Source organism: Zalophus californianus, chromosome 3 (genome assembly GCF_009762305.2).
Source record: "Zalophus californianus isolate mZalCal1 chromosome 3, mZalCal1.pri.v2, whole genome shotgun sequence".
In the NCBI taxonomy this organism is placed as follows: domain Eukaryota; kingdom Metazoa; phylum Chordata; class Mammalia; order Carnivora; family Otariidae; genus Zalophus; species Zalophus californianus.
Window position 1 is genome coordinate 16,004,959 of NC_045597.1, and position 21,907 is coordinate 16,026,865.

The 21,907-nt window shown below is 41.5% G+C and overlaps 1 protein-coding gene across 1 annotated transcript in view; it reads right to left on the reverse strand.

Annotated features, from left to right (window-relative positions):
• The window catches only part of GPC6 (glypican 6), a 1,077,716-nt gene that overhangs the window by 16,732 nt on the left and 1,039,077 nt on the right, over positions 1-21,907 (reverse strand). The window contains exon 7 of the mRNA XM_027590888.2: positions 5,403-5,539. Coding sequence (XP_027446689.1) covers positions 5,403-5,539 — 137 coding nt within the window. The remainder of the gene's footprint in view (positions 1-5,402; positions 5,540-21,907) is intronic.

Sequence of the window (21,907 nt, forward strand, 5' to 3'; positions counted from 1 at the left end):
GGGGGAGGAATCTGGAAATCACTGAAGAAACGCTGGCACATCTGGAACCACGTGTGTCCTGTCACAAAATCCACAGGCTGTTGAGCGTGGCCTCTCACAGGGCGCTTTCATCGCACTCTTCCCGCCCGTCCCGTCATGCCCCGTGCTAACCTTTCCTCTTCCCCTCCTGTGGCCTTAAACAAAGAATCCCCAGGAAGAGAAAACAATCCTTGAGGAAGATACAGATGGTGATGTAATTTGACAGAGTTATGGCCTCAGAAAGTAAAATCTGCCTCGATGGGAGCCCAAAGGTGAAGAGCCTGTAGGAACACCATGAGGGTTTTATTTTTCCGGTGGCTGCCACCTGACCAAGCTCTAGCCTGCAAACGCTAACCATATACAAGTTGTATCTCCCTCGGAGCCCATGCTTTCCTGCTTGCATCCTGTCATTCTTCTCCAGCTCCTTACCCACAGCTCGTCCTGACCCCCCAGCTACCCACGGTGCCCTTCTCAGGGGTGACAGATGGTTGCACGTGTCCTTCTGGGATCTCTGCGTTCACCCTGGGAGCGTTAGGAGGCCTAGACTTGTAACCCACACCGTGCTGCTTTCACTTTTTTCCCCCTTTGGCCTTCTAGATTATTATCGATTCCCCCCTCCCCTTACTTACTAGCTTCCTTTTGATTGCTATTTGTCTGAGTTGAGTCGGTGTTGCTGTGTCTTCTTTCATTTCTCTCTAGGAATTTGCTTACGTCAGCGAGACATGGAAGAAGTTACATTTGCAAACTTACTGTCCTGTCGGTCACTGAGGATGCATCCTAGGCTGCTTTTCTTGAGTAGCAGACACTGCTAAGAATTCTGAGGAAAATTCTTTATTAGCTGTTCTGATAGTGGAGGATGTGAATCTGAGTACTAACTGCTGTAGAGAGAATTTATGTCCCCTTCCCACCCCCCAGATCTGTATGTTGAAGCCCTAACTCCCAATGTGATGGTATTAGGAGGTGGGGCCTTTGGGAGGTGATTAGTTGTAGGTGAGGGTGAAGGTGGAGCCCCCACATGATGAGATTAGTGCCCTTAGAAGAAGAAGAGACTAGAACCCTCTTTCTCTCTCTGTCCTCACATGGCAGAGACAGCAGCTGTCCACAAGCCAGGAAAAGGGTTCTCACTGCAACCCAACCCTGTTGGCCCCCTGATCTTGGACTTAGAGCCTCCAGGCTATGAGAAATCAGTTTCTGTTTAAGCCATCCAGACTCTGGTGTGTTTGTTACTGCAGCATGAACGAAGGCATTAACTAAGTCAAGCACTGGCCAGGGAATTGAAGTACCCATCCTTAGCCCACCGGGCATCCCATTCGAGACCAGAGGTTTGTGTGGACAATACCCTGCATTATAAAGGCTGTGCAGGATTTCCAACTTCAAATTCTCTTTTGATGCACATGTGAAGCCTAAGCAATTCATTGTCGAGACGGCTTCAACCTAGCCTGTGTTCCGGCTATCTTCAGTGGCTGACGTCACACCAGCGCCACGTGACCTCCTCAGCCCAGTTGCTGTTGTTTTTAATCTAAGGAAAGCCCATTAAAGGAAGCATCAGGGTATGCGTGGAGACCAAGGAAAAACCACAAATCATAACATGCTTCCCGAGGTGTGTGCGTGAACTGAAAAAGGGAGTAGCTTACATGTTAATAGGAGCTTAGAGTAGGGCTGCCAGATAAAACGGCAGGATTGCCAGTTACATCTGGATTTCAGATAAGCGATGAATCTTTTTTAAGTATAAGTGTGTTCCATTGGGTGTCTGGTGTTCGGTCTTTGAGCCTTACTGCTCCAAGTGTGGCCCCAGGATCTGCAACAACTCCATGTTCTGGAAGCTTGTTAGAAAAGCAAAATCTTAGGTCCCACCCCAGACTTACTGAGCCGGAATCGGCACTTTTCACAAGCTCCCTAAGACTGTAGCCTGCACGTTAACATTTGGGAAGCGCTGTTTAGAATTCACAGCCTATTTTCATAGACATGATCACATTGGTCTTTAAATTGTCCTGGGAGATTGGCAAGGGAAAGGGAAGCAGGGAAGAGCCTCTCCTGACAACCAGTCTTTTTGGTGGAATGGAGACCTCAATGCTCACAGGTCATCGGCAAACACACAATTTCCCCCTCGAATGGCATAGCCTCTTCCTTCTACCTCCCCTCCTGTTTCCAGACCCGCCTAGCTCCTGAAGCAGAGTGAGATCTGTCAGCAATGGCTGACGGTGGGAGCAGGAAGTTGAGGGCGGGTCCTTATTCTAGAGGAGCCTCTGCTCCCAGACCCTTGACCCTCTCCACACAGCAGGTTCACCCAGCAGCCGCCATAGCAGCCACCTCTACGGGTATCCTGCTCTTTCTGTTTAAAGTCATCATCAGTGTCAACAGGAGCCATTCACTTAGTGACAACTCTTTGGGAAAAGACAATACACTGGAAGAAATGGACATATCCCTGGTAGGAGTCATTTTGATTTCAGATATGCTAACATGTGAAACAGTTATGCTCCTGAATCCAGGAAGTATGGTAACAAGCTGTGGGGTAGCGTTCAGAAAATAGCAAGGACAAATATGGGTGTTGGAAGACAAGCCAGATCAAATGCTTAGGTGGGAGGAGAGGGCATTGCGAGTGGGTGTGCGTGGAAGAATGTGGCTGCAGGAGTCGGGTGGATAAAACATAAAGGGAGGAAGAAATGTCTACGCTGTCGGTGGTCTCGTCAAGCAGGCTTGAGTTAGGAACTCCAGACCATGACAGGCTCTATCAGTGCTAATAGGCACCTCTGTTCCACAATCCATTAACCCTGTTGATAGAATTTTTTTTTTTTTAAATCAAGGTTCTGGTTCTTTGATAAGAATAACCTTTCTTTCTTTCTTTTTTTACATGCATCCCAAATTTTTAGAAGGCCTATTATCTGAAAATCCATACTCAAAATGTAAGGAAAAATAGGTTATTACCTGCATTACAAGTGGATTTTAAACTTACAAAATAGTTAGTGGAATTGAAAAAAATTTTCTCACGTGTTCCTGGATCAATTAATATTTGGGTGAGAATGAGAGGAAAGCTTCAATTAAATTAATTCAACAAGTCTTTACTGGTTATCTACTTACTATGCTATTAAATATAAAGTTATTAAGATTTCATGGCAGTGGAAGAATTTTAAAAAGAAACTATGAAATTTTAATTTTTTAGTGGGGATATAATTTGAGTCATAAATATTTGACAGCCTCATTTAAAAAAAATGGTAGACTGGATTAGATTCTGGGATATCCTTGCAAATGATTATACTGCATTAAATTTGATAATTTCACTCACCTGCATAAATTTCCCTAATGGGCTCCCATTGACCTTGGATTAAAATAAAATCTGGTCCCTAAGTACTGATCTGGGTGGTTCTCCACCCACACTGTCCTTTCCCAAGCCTACAGTGCAACAGTATGGCCCTTGAAGTCCCCTCTCCTGCCACTGCGCTTTTCATTGGTTGACAGACATCACCACTATCATAGAGTACTTAAATCACGGAGTCTTGCAGAGTGCCTGGGCAGAGGGAGTGCTTAATAACATTGCTGATGGATGGAGGGACTGAATGAATGAATGTAGGTCCGCTAAATCTTTTATAGAGCTAAGGATTTGTTTCATTTGTTCTCCTAACCGGGGGAGAAAAATATTTAGCAGCCATTTGTTTTAGAGGCAGGAGGATGTTGACGTAAAAGAATATTGGGCTAGGACTTGGGAGATTTCCAGCTTTCAGTCTTGCTAGTTGGGCAACCTTGGACTGATCATTCACCCACCCGGGTTCCTGATCTACACAATGTGGAATTCGGCTAAACCCGGTCTCCCCTAGCTCTAGCTTTAATGGCCACCAACTTCTCACTCTTTTTCTTGATGGAGTGTTATGTAGTCCCCTCCCCAATCCCTTCCTGCAACATTTCCTTATCTTTCCTTTTGTGTATGCCCTAATAGCCAGCAACCTGTGTAACCGTGGGAATGTAGTTCAAAACAGCCTTCATTTCAGCCAAGGCTGAAAGGTAAACACAGATGGGTAACAGAGCAGCTCAGAAAATCAACCACTTTATTCATTAGGCCATCTGGTCATCCTTTACAGTGTCTTTCTGTACAATCATTAGGAAAAGACACATTAGAAGCTGTTAAATTTCACAGCTGAATTTGCTGGCCAAAGGTCTCCTTCCTACAAGGCCGGACCCTGATAAATGACTAAGCATTTTTGAGGGGCGTGTTGTTGATATGACAAATATCTGTCTTCCCTCGTGATCTAAGATTTGGACATTGATATTCTGGAGCAACTTGAAATGATTACAGCTCTTTCTATAGCTGTCTTGTTTTTGCCTTGCTAAGCATACTGGGGAGTCAGTATGGCTAATAATATCATTACTAATAGATGCTAAAAAATTCAACTCAGCCATGTGAGAAATAACACCTAATGAGCACCTCACTTGCACCCCCGCTTAGCTTCTGCAGTTTCTTCTGAACTTAATATCCATGGATCTTCCTGTTTCCTTTTGATCACAGCGGCTTCATCTCCTTGAAAATGCCCACTAAGGCCCAGAACAGACCCCATCCCCCCCCGCCCTTAACTTCTGCACCTGCTCGTCAATCCCCAAAGACTCCTTGAGTCCAATTTACCAGCTGCTCTGCCCACCCGCATCCCCACTGAGGCGTGCTTGGGCAGCCTCCTCTCCTGGTGTCCTGCCTTGCTCACCAGCTCCCAGCCAGTTCTCCTGTCCAACTCCTCCACCCCAGGAAAACTCAGGCCAACCCCATTTCTGGGCTGAATTAAGAAATTCAGAAATTCCACATCAAGCGGCAGCAACCCTGGGCAGCCGAGCAGGATGAAAACAGAGCCATCTCCCATCCGGAGATCCCAGGGGGACTTTTCAAGGCAGGGAACCTATGAGAACACTTTCCCGGTTGTCCCTTGGTCATTTTCTTTTTCCCTTACCCTTCCAATGAGCCCATCAAACACTCTTTTTCTCCAAGGGTGAAAAATATTGCACTTGAACTTTCACTTCCTGTTTAACTTGTGATGGAAAGAACAGTGCACCCTGCACATTTCACTCTGGATAAAAATAGCTCTGCTGTCTTCAAGTCATTAAGCGAACATAAAAGGCGCTTTGTGATCTCAGGATATCCGTAACTGGCATCTGTCACCGTTCCTCCGTCCTCATCCAGAGGCGAGGCATTCAGAACAAGGATTCCACGCTTAAGGGTGCCTTGAGAGTAAGCGCTCCCAGGTGCCCATCAAACCTGTCACTCTGAACTGCTGTCGCTAAGTGACGAGGTGTCCCTCCACCCTCCGTTGCTTTTTGCATAAACAGGCCCGTAGGGTTGGGCCAGCAGAGCCTTCCAGGGCTGGCTGCGCAATGCCCTGACCAGAAGAACGGTGAGTCCCCCTCACCTGGCTTTGCTGTGCCCATTCCAGCACTCCTCTTCGTTGGCCGCACTTGCTGTCATGCTCTCATCCTTGCAGATGGTGTAGGGCAACGCCGACCAGACCTTTTTAGAGAGCTTCAGTTTCTCTTTTATGTCTGTGACCTGGTCAAGAAAGCAAGGAAAGAGAGTGAATAGTCTCCCCAGCTGTTGCCCATTTCTACACAAGGACACGACACAGGTGAAGGTTAGAGAATCTGTGATAGGACGAGCACAAACTCAGTTTTAAGAGAGAGACTCCATGCTGCAGGATTTATTGCCCAGGCAAGCCTCCCTACCTCCTCCCTCAATCTTCCTCTAGCTCGTGGCAGAGAGTTCGCAGGTAATTGGCTTTTGTTTTCCATCTTTTCTGTCCTCCCATGCTTTGAATTAAAAACTTACGAAGCATCTCAATGGCTTCAGGTCCCTCTCTGACTGGGAAAAATAGGTGTTCCCTATTGCAGATTTCCCTAAATATATTCTTTAGAATTCATTTGCTTGGATGTCAGATAACTGCACAAAAACAATGCACCGAGAGACAAAATGCCTTCCCCAATGGTCTATTTGTTTCTGTAAGAAATAAATATTGTCACTAATTTGACTGCTGGTAACCTCTGCTCTTAACTGATGGACACGTCTGTACAGTGCACACTTGGATGGTGAGTAGCAACCCAAACCCACTTAAAAATCTCTACAGCAGAAAAAGAAAAGTCATTCCGAATACAGGTAAGTGTAAAATCCTCAGCCCTATGGATGGTTGGAGGGGAAAAGCTTAGTAACCCCATCTTTAGTGTTTTCAGGCTCAGCACTGACTTTTCACCTGCAGAAAGAGTAGAGACAGGGATTCAGTACCATTTTGGTTCCATAGTTAACAACTAGGTTCATGCAGTCACAACTCTGATTTTCTATTCTATTCCCTATGTGAACATCGGGAACCTATGGATAGTTGAAATGCATCTGTTGTAGGTTGAATTACATTCCCCCACATTCACATGCTGAAGTCCTAACACTCAGGCCCTCAGAATGTGACCTTATTCAGACATAGGGTTTTTTTGTTTGTTTGTTTGCTTTTTACAGAGGTAATAAAAGTTAAAATGAGATTATTAGAATGGCCCTAGTCCAAAGGGAAACTTGGGACACAGAGATATGCATAAAGGTAAGACAATGTAGAGAAAGACCTAGAAAATATTGTCCCCTCACAGCCTCAGGAAAAACCAATCCTGCTGACATCTTGGTTTAGGGCTTCTAGCCTCCAGAGCCATAGACAATAAATTTCTGTTCTTTAAGTGGTATGTTGATACAGCAGCTTTAGCATACCCACAAGGCATCGTAGAAGGGACAACCACTGAGACTTACTGGCATTTTGTATTTGAGATCGATAGCCTTTGGAAATAAAGTATTCAGTGTTTACTGTGGATGGAGTATAGAGTTTTAGAAAACAATTCCAAAGATCTTTTGTCAGGTTTAAGAGTAAATACAAAGGAATATGGAACCTCTGTTCCAATCATGTTTCCCAGCAGCTCCAGATTTATATAGTCTTTGGCCCTTGCTTCTCTGTGATTCTGATGATGACAAGAGGCTTCAGTACTGTGAAATGTCTGCTCATCCATAAGGCCTGAAGATGATCAGAATACTGAATTTGAGAATCTGGCACATACCCTTAAATAGTGTGATGTTACTTTTGTTTTAGAGCGTGAAGAGAATCCTTGGGTAATGACATTCCAAGAAGTAGCTTACACAAAACAAATATTTAGGATGGCTTGAGACCTGCACTCTCTGATTTCCCCCACTGATGCTGACTTTGGTCCACGGGCTACCCTAACCCCTGGCTGTCCTTCTGGCCAATCCGACTGGGTAAGGAGCTTTGCAATGAGAGTTAGTCCTTTTCAACTACTTTGGGCACAGATGTGTGTGTATGTTTTTGCTTTATATTTTTTGCTTGAAAGACATGGCCACTTCTATCCAGCTATAGATGGATGAACATTCTGTTTATCAATTATAAAAAAACACAATCCCAAAGCCAACTAATAAATGTTGAAAGTGACAGAAAAATCACCATTCTGCAGCCATCATAGTAATAATTGATCTCAGCAAATATTAGCTACAGATGCTGCTGTGGGTTGAATTGCATCCCTCCCAAAAGATGTTGGAGTCCTAACCACAGTACCTGTGAATGTATGTGACTTTATTTGGAAATGGGGTTGTTGCAAAAGATCAGGTTAAAATGGAGTCATTAGGGTGGACTCTACTCCAGTATGACTCTGTCCTTATAAAAAGGGGAAATTTAGGCACAGGGACAGATATATACGTGGAGAACACCATGTGAAGATGAAGACATGGATCAGGGGGATACATTTACGATCCAAGGAACATCAAAGATCGACAGCAATCCACCAGAAGGTAGGAGAGAGTCAGGGAACAGATATGCCCTCATAATCCCAGAAGAAACCAACCCCACTGACACCTTGATCTTAGACTTCTAGCCTCCCAATTGTGAGACAGCAAATCTGTCATAAGCCACCCACTTGGTGGTACTTTGTTACAGCAGCCCTCACAAACCAGTACAAACGCAAAAAATGCTGGGTGGAAAGTTTGATGGGGCATAGGATGTTTGCACAATCTCAAAGTATTTACCACAGATTCCTCATTATTACAAAAGGAAAACTGGTCACTCTACAGTGTAGAAACTGGGCCAGCCCCCACCTTAACCATGTGATCGAAGTAGTGGGACAAAGTGATTTGGGGTGTCTCCAGATGTGAGGTGACAAGAAGGACACATCACTTATGTGGCTAAAATTCATAATGCAGGTCCAGTCATGAGGACACAACAGACAAACACAATGTCCTAGGTGATGGACATTCTATGAGAAAATTGGCTTGTACACTTCAAAAATGTCAGTCATAAAAGACAAGGGAAGGCTGAATACTTCTTCCAGATTAAGAGGAATAAGACACATGACATTCAAATGCAGCATATGATTCTGGATTGGGCACTAGGTTGGAAAAATAATTGCCAGAAAGGATATTATGGAGATAGTTGGCAAAATTTGAATATTGACTCTATATTAAATAATACTGTGTTATTGTTGAAGTTTCTGAATATGAACTCATATTGTGGTCATATGGGAGACCGTCATGTTCTTAGGAGATACACGCTGGACTACTTTGAGTTAAAGGGTTATGGTTTCCACAGCTTACTCTAGAATGATTCAGGAATCATCATCATCATCATCACATAGATGTATAGAGATAGAGCAAGATAGCAAATGTGACAATTTTTTTAAAGATTATTTATTTGAGAGAGAGAGAAAGAGAGAACACATGCACACATGAGAAGGGGGAGGGGCAGGGGGGAGAATCTCAAGCAGACTCCCCACTGAGTGTGAAGCCCAATGTGGGGCTCGATCCCACGACCCATGAGATCATGACCTGAGCTGAAACCAAGAGTTGGACGCTCAACTGACTGAGTCACCCAGGTGCCCTGCAAATGTGGCAAATTTTTAATGCTGAATGAATCTAGATGGAAGTATACAATTTTTTAAAAATGCAATTTTTCAGTACATTTGAATTTTTTTCAAAATAAAGCATATCAAAAATAAAATCCCTCGCTTGATTTGTTCTTCAAGGTGCCACATTGGTGTCCCTCACCTTTGCAACCTGGGCTATCACCCCTAAGCTACTCATTTTCACGGTTCTCAAACACAAACTCCAGGAGAAGAAATAGGCATTGCATATGCATAACTAATCCAGAAAACTGTCACTAGCTTCAGTCCTGAAATACTGTAAGGTGTATTCTGTCCCATAATAAGTACACCAAGAATTACCATTCTCTTTTCTGTTTATTTAATGCTAAGACCCCACCATTACACTGTGGGAATCTGAACCAAAGATATGTATTTTGGGACACAAAGAAAGAATAAAATAGCATGACGTCCCACCAGTATCTCCTCTTTTGAGGCTTGCAGAATTTAACTGTCTATGTCGTGCTGCTCATTCTTTAAATCACACTCAAGCATTGTCTCTTTCAAGGAACATTCTCTCGCTTCCCAAGTTAGATTCAACTTTCTGTGTCCATGGTGCCCTGTTCATTATTTTAAGTACTGATTACTCTAAGTTTTTGTAATTGGCTTACTTTTCTGATTCTAAGACCACCTGCTTCTTGACGCAGGGAGAGGTTTCTAACTTGTCATCCTCAGTGCTTAGATGGGCCAGGTGACCAACCACCCCAGTTTGCCTGGGACATGGGGGGGGGGCGGTTCTAGGACATGCCATATTTTCAGCACTAAAACTGGGAAGTCCCAGCAAACAAGGACACGTTGGTCACACATATCTTAGCACATGGTAGGAGCTCAATACATGTCGATTGGGAAAATAGATTTAATTGTCCCAATCTATTACAAGGCCACGGACAATCCTGCTAACACAAAATAAGGTGGTCCCACAAGGCGCACTCATGTCAGAAGGGCAGGAGGAATGGTGGGTTGTACCTGGCTAAGTGAGGAGTGTGTGGGTCCCCTCTGAGTCACCACAGGACATCTTATAATCAGGTCGTGTTCACTCTGGTATTTCAGTAGCCAGGGCTTTTCACGGTGCGATTGAAGGACATAACAGCAAAGGAACAGCAAGGGGTGCATATGCCATTTTAACATTCTGCATGGAAACATTGGCCAATTCACTTTCCAGCCGAGGGGGCCATGCAGACAAGCTGCAAAAAAGGGACCCTATTAGCCACCAGGGAGGCGCACGCCTTTGATTCCAAAGAATATCCACTTGATTGCAGTTTGTTTTTCAGTATCATGCAAGGCTTTTCATCCTTCCGCCGTTTAAGTATTTTCACATTTTCTCTTATTTTTATCTCGGAACAATATGTGTGACCATTTTGCGGTAACTCGAGACCTGAGTTGTTTTTAAAATTTTCTTCCTGGACACCTTAGTGCACACGACAGTGAGCTAAGCTTTATGCTAGCAAGAACTGGTGTTCAGAATGTGTCGCTGAAGTACTGTGAATCCTAATTCCTTACTAAGGCAGACCTGATGGGGACAGAGGCCTGGGATCCAGTAAAGAGTTTGCAGCCATGTCTTTCTGCTTCCCACAGGTGCTATTCTAGGACAAATTAACTTTCTCAAGTACTTGCAAGTTACAGTTGCCATTTGTCCAGTGTTAAGTTCGTAATGCTGTAATGTCAGTAATACCAGTAATCACCGAGTATTAAATGTTTTGCATCTACACCACTGAGAGATTTTGGAAGTTAACTTCCGTTATGCCGCAGGCCTCCGATCCAAATACACACTGTTGGGGGCCACAGGGAAAATATGGTCCTCTTCTAGAACTTATCTGGAGTTTATTCTGATTTCGGACAATTTCAACTCCTGGGTCCAGTAAAAGCATCGACTCTTTGTTGAAGGCTTGTCAGAAGGTCCATGAATACTTGACTATAGGAAAACAGTGGTACCATTTTCATGCCCACCCTTTCAGAATCACAAAATCAGACAAAAGAAGGAGGAAGCTGACATGATGGAATGATTGCAAAACCAAAGGGATTGACAATATCAAAGAGCAGAAAGGATGATCTAAATCCTGGGTGTCTGACAATTTGATTTAAGAAATGATCTTGTCCCAGTTACCGAACTCGAATTTCATCAAGATTCTGAATTACCAAGTTCTGGTTTACAGGGAATACTGGGGGGTTACAGGGCCAAACTAAGTGACACCATAAATAAACGATCAGGCACCTTCAGTGTGTGGGATATTATATAAGCCAACTGGCCTCAACTCTTCAAAAGAGGTAAAAATGGTAAAAAGGCAGGAAGACTGTCCTAGATGAAAAGAAACTAAAAATGTAACAACCTAATGCTATGGGTGGACCTTTACCGAATCCCGGATTTGGAAGAGGTAAGTACCCAATTATAAGAAAGGGTTTTGAGATAAATGGAGAGATTTGAATACAGAATGGGCAGTAGATGATACTACTGAATTACCAATAATATTCTTAAGTGTAATCAAGGTATTGTGTTTATGTAGGAGACTGTCTTTGCTTTTAAAAGATTGATGTTGAGATGTTTAGGAATAAAGTGTTACTTTGTTTTTTAATTCTTTGAAAATAGCAAAAATGTCAACCATCACTGAGCCTACTTGAGAGGCATGTGGATGTTCATTTTATTATTTTTTTCAACCATTTCAGTATTGTTTGAAAAAGTTTAAAATAACGAAAAGTTGGGAAAAGAAATGAGACTTTGTTTTCGGGACACATGATGTTTAAGAGCCTTGCTGAATTCAGCACAGGGCAGTGACCACTCAAAGCAGTTGGGGACTGACTGTGAGCTTTCACTGGGCTAAGACACTCACATGCAATCCTCAACTCCGTGCTGATGTATGATCATTATCCCCTTTTGCAATGGGAAATGGAGTCTTTGAGAGGTGAAGAAACTTGCCCTACATCTAATAAATGGTAGACATGAGATTCAAATTCAAGCGTAGGCTTCAGAATTGTTTTTTTTCACCAACAGCCTTAAGAGGGACATGTCCTCTAGCCACTGCCTCCGGAGCGTGTTTGTTGGGTTGGTGGTGGAGGTATGTACCCATCCCTGGTGAGAGCAAGATGAGTCAATGTGATTCAGGATGAAAACATGAGAATTTCTATTTTTACTTTTTAAATATAAAAATATAAGAGGAATTAAGCTTTCCTAATATTTAATCGATCTACAGATTGATATGTCTCTTAATGGGTCCATATGGTGATGGCCATTTCTCAATTATCCTGAAAGACTTTTCCAGAGTGGAAAGGGGCTTCTAGTGGCACCTCTCTCTTCCAGTAGCTTATTCCTGGGGCACTGAAATCTATAGCAGTTGACATATCCTGGTTAAATGCACTTATGGATTAGATTATGTAGTTTTCACTAACTCATTAAATGGATGAGTGACTTAAAATGACTTCTGCAAAGAAACTTTGGATTTCTTTTATTTCCAACAGTACAAGCGCAATTGGACAACAATAAAATGGCAGGCTTACTCTTAATACATCTGCAACATTGCAAAGTAAAAGAAATAAAGATTCTTTGTTTTACCTCTTTCTTCAAAAGTTTCTGCTTTTTGCATACTTTTCACAAGTTACAGAAAATACGTTAGTTCAGTAGTGCTCATATACAATTTATGCACAGTTACAAATGCACTGAGGTCTATGATTCTGACTTTTTGCCAATCGAGAAGTGAGATCCAGTTTGGTGCTTGCGAATCTGTAGCACAGGGACTGACCCAATATATTTTGAATCAGTGACTTAGCAAGCAAAAACATCCAGTGAAATCAGTTTAATGAGATAGGAAAGTGTATTATAATTCAGAAAAATTTCCATTGCATTGGTTAAATAAGAAAAGGGCTTTTGTTCCTAGCATTCATTCATTAAACACTTCATATGTCCCTTCTCTCAGTCAGGTTTTATGCTTCACTCTGGGGATACCAATATGGCCAGTATGAACTCGCTACCCTAGTGTCCCTGGTAGGAGGGGGTAAGCAGACATGGAGCAAATGTGATGGGATTAAAAGCAAAGGGCTTTGGGAGAACTGATATCAATTTGCCTGAAAAGTCCTGGGGAAACCATAGTCCCCCCCAAGCAAAGACATCTTTGCTGATACTTGCTCTTTTGTGGCCACTGAATCTTGCCATGGGGACAATTAGGAAGCTGGGCAATTAGTCATTTCTACCCAGAGGGGTTAAAAACAAACAAACAAACAAAAAAATGCATTACGGTGCTCCAAGTTTTCACTTCCAACAATGGGATGATGTTATCCATCCAGAACAGATTGCTTTTAGCCATGGCTCTGGTCTTCGGCTCCTCCTCTTGCTAAGGAGCCCCTATGCTTTCCTGACTCCAGTGGAATATCTGCTCTGCAGCAGAGCCTCGGTAAACAGCGCTGTGCGTGTCCTGGGTACTTAAGGTATATTTGTTGAGTGAATAAATACATGAAGAGCACTGCCGATTATCTGCTAAGGGAGGTAAGATTTCAAAAATGATTGATTATCTGCCAGCTACTGCCTTCTTGGACTTCCCTTTGGAGAATAAGGAAGACATGGACAAATTCTGCCGGCCTTCCAAAAAAAGTGCTTTCCCTCGACCTGATTATCCCCTGAGTGAGAGTGAGATCTCAGATGACCCCTCTAATCCTCTAATTAGGATTCTAGTCTCCTGTCATCTCAAATGTCATCCTAGGCGTAATTTACACAGGCATGATGGAAGAGCCTTGGAGATCTCAAAAGCAATGTTGGCTTGGGGAAACACCATGAGAATTTAAGTAAAAATGGAATGAATCCCATCTTAAGCAGTTTTTATAACCCTTATAAAGCCCTACCATTTCCAGTAACTTCCCTTTGGTTTTCTAAGCAAAGTGACCTATGAAATACTGATTAGGGGTGTTTTTGAGTTATTATTACCTTTGTCTCCTCTGTGGATCCTTTGATGGGGCACATTTGATTTCCTCCAGGAGATTTTGCCCATGGCTGTCTATCTGTCTACCTGAGGCCCAAAGTCCATCTATACTGGACCTTTAATTTCTCCCGGATCTTCCCTGTGAAGTGTGAGATGTGAACTGTGAGAAGGCCACCTGCTGTGCTCCGCCAATCATGCCCGCCCCAGAATTCACTTCACTGGGCACCTGTTGTGTGCACCTGGCCGGAAGACCTATTTGTTCATGGTTTCACAAAGATTCCAATGTACCTATTTTATCTGTATGAAAACCCAATGTAGCTGGATGTAAATAATATATACCATATCTTTAGAAAAAAGATGGTTAATATTTAAAGGGCTACACACTAAATAATACATATCGAGGGGGGAAAGACAATGTGAATATTTTATAGGCTGAAGGTCATTTGTTAGCTTGGGAAAACAATCTGTTTAAAGAGACAAAGTCAGCCTCACTTTTACCTCATGGACAAGGCCACTTTACTTGGTCAAGTTAAGGGAAATTCACAATAGATAATACCATTCTTGCAACCCGAGAGTTTAATAATCCAGTTTCAGAGACTGTGACCTTGTCCAGCTTTACTCTAGAGAAGCATGATCTTTTATTACAGCACCAAGTCATTCAATTCACTGTGTGAACTTGCATTAGAATTCAAGTCGTGTATATTCCTTCAGTGATCAAACAGAGGTCTGTGAATGAACCTGTTCACAACTTCTCACACTCACTTGAAAACATATACTGATGGTCTAGAGTAGGGTATTTAAAGTTCTGAAGTCTCGGAGGGAATGCTAACTCTTCTGATGTGGCCCAATATCCGTAAACGCAATCCCCCTAATACTCTTGAGGAAGTCGGGGTTACTAATGCTAGGTAGTTCAATGAGGAAGCTGAAGACACAAGACTTGCTCAGTATACCTGCCTGATTTATGTTCAAGTCTGGACTCAAGTCCCTTCTGCTGACATAGTTTTTAGCATCCTATTCATGAGAACTTCAACTTCGCATGTCTTTTGAGTGTGTGAAACTCTTTGAGATTATTTTTCATGTCTCACATTGTCTATAGTGTAAAGATTGGGCAGGTCCTGAGATGCACGGAGAAGCCACTCACAACATGTTTCCTTTCAGGAAAATATTAACTGAGTCTTGGGGATGACAGTAGGGTCCTGTTGAACACAGTCTGTCGGTGAACCCAAAGTAGACTTTGGCCACACGACACACTGAGCGTTGTGCTGAGTGCCTGGGTCACTACACAGCCTAAAACCAACCTTACATTCTGGGCTTTCTCAGATGTTCCCAGGGAATCCAATGTAAGTTCTAGTCTATTACCATGTTTTTCAAAATATTTCAAAATATTACCATATTTAAAAAAAATATTATGTATATTTCCCTGTGGTATGGTACTTTTTACATTCCTCCCCAAGGAGACAAACACACATGTATTTTGTAGGAAAAACTAAGAAGGATGAAAAAAATCAGCAGGAAGTGAGAGAATCCTTGAAGGTTCAAAAAGACAATGCTTAGTTTTGTTGAGTTTCTTAGGGGATGAGGAATTGGATGAAAAATTTAAAGTCTGTGTCATCCCGCCTGGCCTCAGGCTTGGAGTTCCTTGACTACGTGATGATGCTATGGAAGTGCATGACCCTGAAAAGACAGATGAGGTCTTTTTCTGGTAAAACACTGGTCCTCACGGTGGAATTAATATGGGAAAACCAGAAATATCTTCCTATGCTGTTCACGTCAGATGTTTGCAGCCCATTTTGAGAAAACAATCGAGTTTCAAATACTCATGTTTATACCTAATGTTCTGATTGTGCCTCATTACCTATGGTATTGCATTTTAAGCAAGTGAGGGTAGTAAGCATTCTACACACCTTGGAGATGACACAGTCTGACACTGAACTATCATTGAATTCAACAGTGAGGAGAAAAAGACATGGAGACATTAGGTCTGCAGAAATGCATATGAAACCAAAGTATTATTTTGCACAGTGGGTACCTGAATTGTGGTACTCTTTACTTCTCAAGTGTGAAAATATAAATAATTTCAAGGAGTGATGTTATCCTTGAATCATGAAATTTGGAGACTCAGCAGAGCTTCCATTGTCCAAAGCTTCTAGAGCATTCTTGACAGGTACTCACCTAGACTCCATTTAAACATTTCCAATGACAGATATCAATGCCTACTGTGAAGAGGACTTGAAATTTTCTGCCTGACCTAAACTAAGTCACTTTCCCTCATGAGCAGTTCTGGGGATTTTCATGGACAAGGCTTGACCACAAAGTATAAGCATATTCTTGTTCTTCCTCCTGTGACTGACCCTGAGACTGAGCCCCCAACCATTTTGCTTGCTTTGCTTTGTTCTTTGTGATCTATAGCTAGTTTCGGGCTGCTGAGAGTGGATTCTGTTTTTCTCTGACCATCACCTGGTAAATTCTCCCTTTGCTTCGCTTCTGACATTGGGTCTATCCAGTCTTTGCTCTCTCACTCTCTGCTCTTGGCTTTTGAGGTCAGCTCTATCTTCCTTGGTTGTTAACATTGTTCTCTGTTATTTCTCAGGCATTATTTTGGTTGTGTGGGTGCAGAAATCTCCAAGGAGCTTTCCCTGATCTAGAGCATGCATTGTGACAAGCACTGATTCTAAATTAGGTTATTAGAAATGCTGTCTTTATATGGCAGGATAGGAAGATCTCAGGTGCATTCTCAAAAGAAGAGAATGAATTCAGTATTTTTAGCAGTTATGTAAGGCACATTAAGGCCATTCAGATATTTAATAACTGGTCTCTGTTCCCACGACCATCTATTCTATCACTGTGGAATGAAAACTTTTGGAAGTTCTTTATGGTTTGAAGAACAGATTTCCTCCACTTTCCCTCAATTACCTAATGTACCCAATAAGATCATGGCAATGGCCTGGGACTGATCCCTTTTTCCAGGACTGACAGGGAAATTATCACTAATTCAGAAAACTGCCAGACAAAGCTTATATATTTAGTAGCCCAATTTTGCCAATGTGAAACAAAGTTTGATGTTGTGAACATCTAGTCTTGGTAAAAAAATTCTGATTATTTGCCAACTATTATTTCAAATGTGCAACCCCATTATAGGATCTTTGACGATACTCAGAAAATCAATGCAGAATTTCTACTTCTACCTGTGGTTGACATAATGCAATGATTCAGTTAGGCACATAACCACCTGAAGTTACTCTTAAAATATTGAAATCTCATCTTCAGGAAATGAAATCCAGGATATTAAAAGTACGTCTGCTAACTTAAAGAAGTGTGTGTGGGGGGGGCATACAGTTTTGAGTTTAGGCATTCCTGAATATTTTAGAATTCATCATTTAATTCCAAACGTTTGAGGCTGTATTGTTTCACACCAAAGCTGAGAGATAGATGTGTATTTTCGTCTCTTCCTCTGAAGCCACTGTAGATATTTGGAACTTACTAGGGAATGAGAAGCTTTCTTTTGCTCACCTGAGATTGCTGTAATTGAGCAGGAACTTCTTAAGGAAGGTGTTGCAAATGTGATTCCATCCACCAGGGAGTGTACTTGCAAACATGTTCACATATTGGAAAAGTAATTTAGATGCATCACAGAAAATATTCAGAAAGTGGTAGGTGGAAATCAGATGTATCAAAATTCTAAAGCCATTTAGGGTAGAGATGGGTTGCCCTAAATGTCTCATGGTCTAGGCAACCAAAAGCACATAAATCTCTTTTGGGCATGTGTGATTTGATTTATACTTAACTATGTAGACTTCTACTATGTGATATAAAATAAATGATATTTTTGTATCCATTGTGTTACATTTGCAATGTAACACAATGGTCTGCCTTTTCCTTCATGAATCTAATTGGCAATTGGTTCAAGTTTAATTGCCAGTGATTTTGGCATGAGGGATTTTGAGGAACAACAAAATGAGATACTAAAAAATGCAGCCAAGAATGTAAATCACAGGATCCAAGGATGTCTATGAATTCTACCTCAAACATATGGTCTATACATTGGGAAAAGAAGAGTATGATTTAGTGGATAATTTCTTCCGTGAGTCTCAACTCCAACGTCCCTCCCCTAAGACTCCTCCTCTGACATCCACAGTCACTCCCCAGTGTGTGCTCCAAGGGATCCCTCTGGTTTTTCCTGTCCTACAGATGTCCCTGTTCCTTGTAATGGGTTTTCCTGCCCAGATTGCAAGGGACCTAGGGGCAGGGCCTCTGTCCTTTGTGTTCACTGCATCCTAGGAGATGAGTGTCCTATCTGGCACAATGCCTGGTTTATAGTAGTACTCAATAGATAGCAAATGAATGAATGAATAGGTAGATAAATGAAGTAGAACAGGCAGAGGGTAAATTTAAATTCTGAAACTTCAAACAAATTGTAAGTGAAATTTAAATTCTTGATGCTCTTACTTAAAGAATAACTTATTGCCATCGGGAGGGACATCTCTCTTGTAAACGTCCCTATTTTAGGGAGAAATGGTTGCTCAGGGTCTATTTATGGGTAGTCAACTCAATTACACACACACACACACACACCTGTTTAGTGTGCACAATGTACTAGACGCACAGTGATAGATACGAGATGGTCCTGCCTTCAAGGAACTTACTACCCAGTAGGGGAAGGAGATGACATATAAATAAGCTTAGTAAATCTCATACTTTCATGGATTGTAGGGCACAGTATAGTCAGTGTCTTATTATTGAGTAGATATGGTGGAATCAAGGGGAGCTCCAAGGAAAAGGTGGCAGTTGAAGTGGGACTAAAGGATGAATAGCATTTTGCAGGTAGAAGAGTCCGGAAGAGCTCTTTTTGGCAGAGGTACCCTACGTGGCAAAAGCTCATAGATGCGAAGCCTCTTCAGTAGGGGAGAAAAGTGCCCAGTACATGGAGATATGTTTGCTTTTACTGTATCTTTGGCAAAGTCATATAATTTCCCTACAAATTGGTTTCTAAATGGAGAAAATACCACCTCCTCGACTATCTTCTTAAAGATTTAGTAAAACTTGGTAAGTTAATATATTGCTAGGGCACTTGGAGCTGGAAGTTCTTAATGCATAGAAATATCTCTATGGGGACAGATGGCATAGGGTGACTAGCATGCACTCTTTCTTGGAAATCAAGTACTTATCCCTGTGAGGTAAATTACCTTTTCCAGGGAGCCATCTGGTTACCTTCAAGATCCAATTTACCCCCTAAAGCATCAATGAGGGGTGCCATTTACTCCTCTTATGATTAGACTTCATGATATAATTGTACTTGACTTTCACCTTTATATCTTAAGCATCCCATAACCTCAATAGATTCTCTTAGTCTCCTACAAGCAGCAAGGATGTCAGAGATCTCCCTTTTTAGCTCTAGTGGGAGAGGAACAACCTGCGAAATGGCAGAATGGCCTTTCTGGGTCAGAAAGCAATGAGAGTCTAAAGCAGCCATATGCAATAGAAATACTTTACCCTAGTATATCCAAAATATTATCATTTCAACATATAATACATCTGAAAAAGTCTTAATGAGATATTTTACATTCTTTTTTTGGTACTACTCTTCCACCATTCAGTGTGTATTGTATACTTACAGCCCATCTCCATTCAGTCTACAGATATCTGCAGTACTCAGTAGCCACATGAGAGTAGCGGCCACCATATTGGACCATATGGATTGGTCTCAATCTAGTGTGTTTTTTACACTTAACAGCACATGTCAGCTGTCTCTACAGCACATCTCAAGTGCTCAATAGTCATATGTGGCTGGTGGCTACCATACTAAGAATGCAGGTGTAAGGTTCTTCCTGAGCATATTAGGAGTGGGGGCCAGTGATATAAGAGCGGCTGGATTGTTTGAGAGGAAGGCAGGCTATTAGCTTAACATTAGAGCATTCTGCATGTCCTTCTGAATTCTTTGGGTAGGCTTCACTTCAAAATAGCAGAACTCATTTGTATGTCTTTCCTTTGATGTCATTCTTCTGTTGTCCACTGCCTCCCCTTAATCAACTGCCCAAAATGCACCAGGAAAGAACTGAATTGGAGTTAGGTTATATTTGAAGTCTGGCTGAAATCCAGCCTATCCCTAGAATTGTTTCCATTTAAATAAATGGGAACATGTTGCATTCAGCTTTGTGACATCTGCCAATACTTTGCCTATGTAACAGAGATTTTTTGGCTTATGTTTGTTTATTTTTACTTAAGTATAACAATCATCCAGAAAAGTATACAACTCATATATGAAGAGTCTGAAGAGCTTTTTCTAAGATACTCATAAAAAAATCTTAAAGGGTTTTTTTTTCCCATATCCCTTTCTTTTCACAAGATTTATTCTCTTGAAAATTAATGGCACCAAGCCATTGATATGCAGAAATTGCAGGTTACTAAAGAGCAGAGAGTATCTTGTTGATTTGCTGTAATTTTGAGTTATAAATTGCATTGGCTCTGGGCATGTGCATGCATCTTAAAGACAAAAAGCTGTCAAAAAGTTGAAGAAAAGAAATTAAGTTCAAGGCAGCCCAGTATCATCCCACTGTTTCCTTCAAGAAGTCCAGCCACACCCGTAGGTGGTTAGAGACAGGCTTCCACTAGAGCCACCTGATGGCACTGTTGTCCAATCTTTCCGCCCCTTCCGGCACTTACTACAGGCTTCCCAGAAAATAAAATTGTAGATTGTTCGACCGCATATAAAACTGACAACCCTGTTATTTTAAACTTGAAACTGACAGGCTGTTATTTTAATGAGGTCTGCCAGAGCCAAGGTTAACCAAAGCTTTATTTCCCTACAAAATGTTAAGGCCATAGTTCTCAAAAGGGGGATGTGAAATTTTATGTTATTGATACTTTCTGTGACTGTATAAGTTTTAAGATATTTTTTGACAAGTGAAGCTACATGACAAATATAGACACGTTTATATATATATATAGTCAAATTATGCATTGAAATTGGTTCAAATTTCTCCCAAAAGGTCCTTTTGCTCTGTTATACTTCGCAAAAATTAAAAAAAAAAATCCTTTTCTAGAGTTATCCATTTCTGCCTATTTTGAAGCAACAGTATATATTTTTAGCACCTTGACTTCCTAGCTTAGTGGGTCAAAGGAAAATTTAAAGCTATTTTAATCCTATTAATATTCCAAAATGAAATCAAGTATAGTATTTGATTCTTTATTTCTACGAATAAGCTTAGATCCAGAACAGTAAAACTTAGAAAGGATTTTCTCTTATAATAGGTACTTCTATAATGTGTGATGGTTAATGGCATTATGATTTATTTCCTTTCCCTTGAAATGCCTCTTTATATTGATCAAGAACGTATTTAAAATCAGTTGCCAATTATGCCAATATTAAAAACATTGGTAATCACCTTTTCTCAAGTGATTTTGCTAATGCTTTTTCCATGTTTTTGCTTGCTCCACAAATTAATTTCTAACATTTAATGGATCTTCCTGTCTAAAGTTATGAATGTAGATCCTGCAAATACTCCATCCAGTTCTACATTTACAGAATTTCCTTTAAATGAGTATTGTAATCGGGACTCTTGCAATTGGCCAAAGAGGCCTGTCCACAAAGAGACTTACAACTCGGGAAGAGCTGTGATTTCTGAGAGCCGGCCTCAAATAAATGAATTCATGTTCAGTTACTCATTGGTGACAATGTCAGCTTAATTCACAGACACTTAACACAAACCTACTATGTCTATAGAACGGTGCCTTGTAGACCAGGCTTACAGGACCTAGTAAGAAACTGTGTCCTCAAAACAAGCTACGTAATTTGTGGAGCACGGTGCAAAATAAAAATGTGGGGCTTCTGGTTAAAAAAAACGAAGAAGAATTTTAACCTGGCAGTAGCAGAGCATTAAATCAAACGTGGGATTTGATTCTAAATGTGGGACCCTGTGCAACAGGCATGAAGCTGCCCTGGCTGGTCCTAGTGGGATTTCACTGATACATATAACCAGGAGATGAGACATGTGTTCATAACAATCATGAAAGCAGTGATGGCTGCTCCATATTACTTCCAGTTTGCACGAACATGTTGAAAGGTACCTTCACTT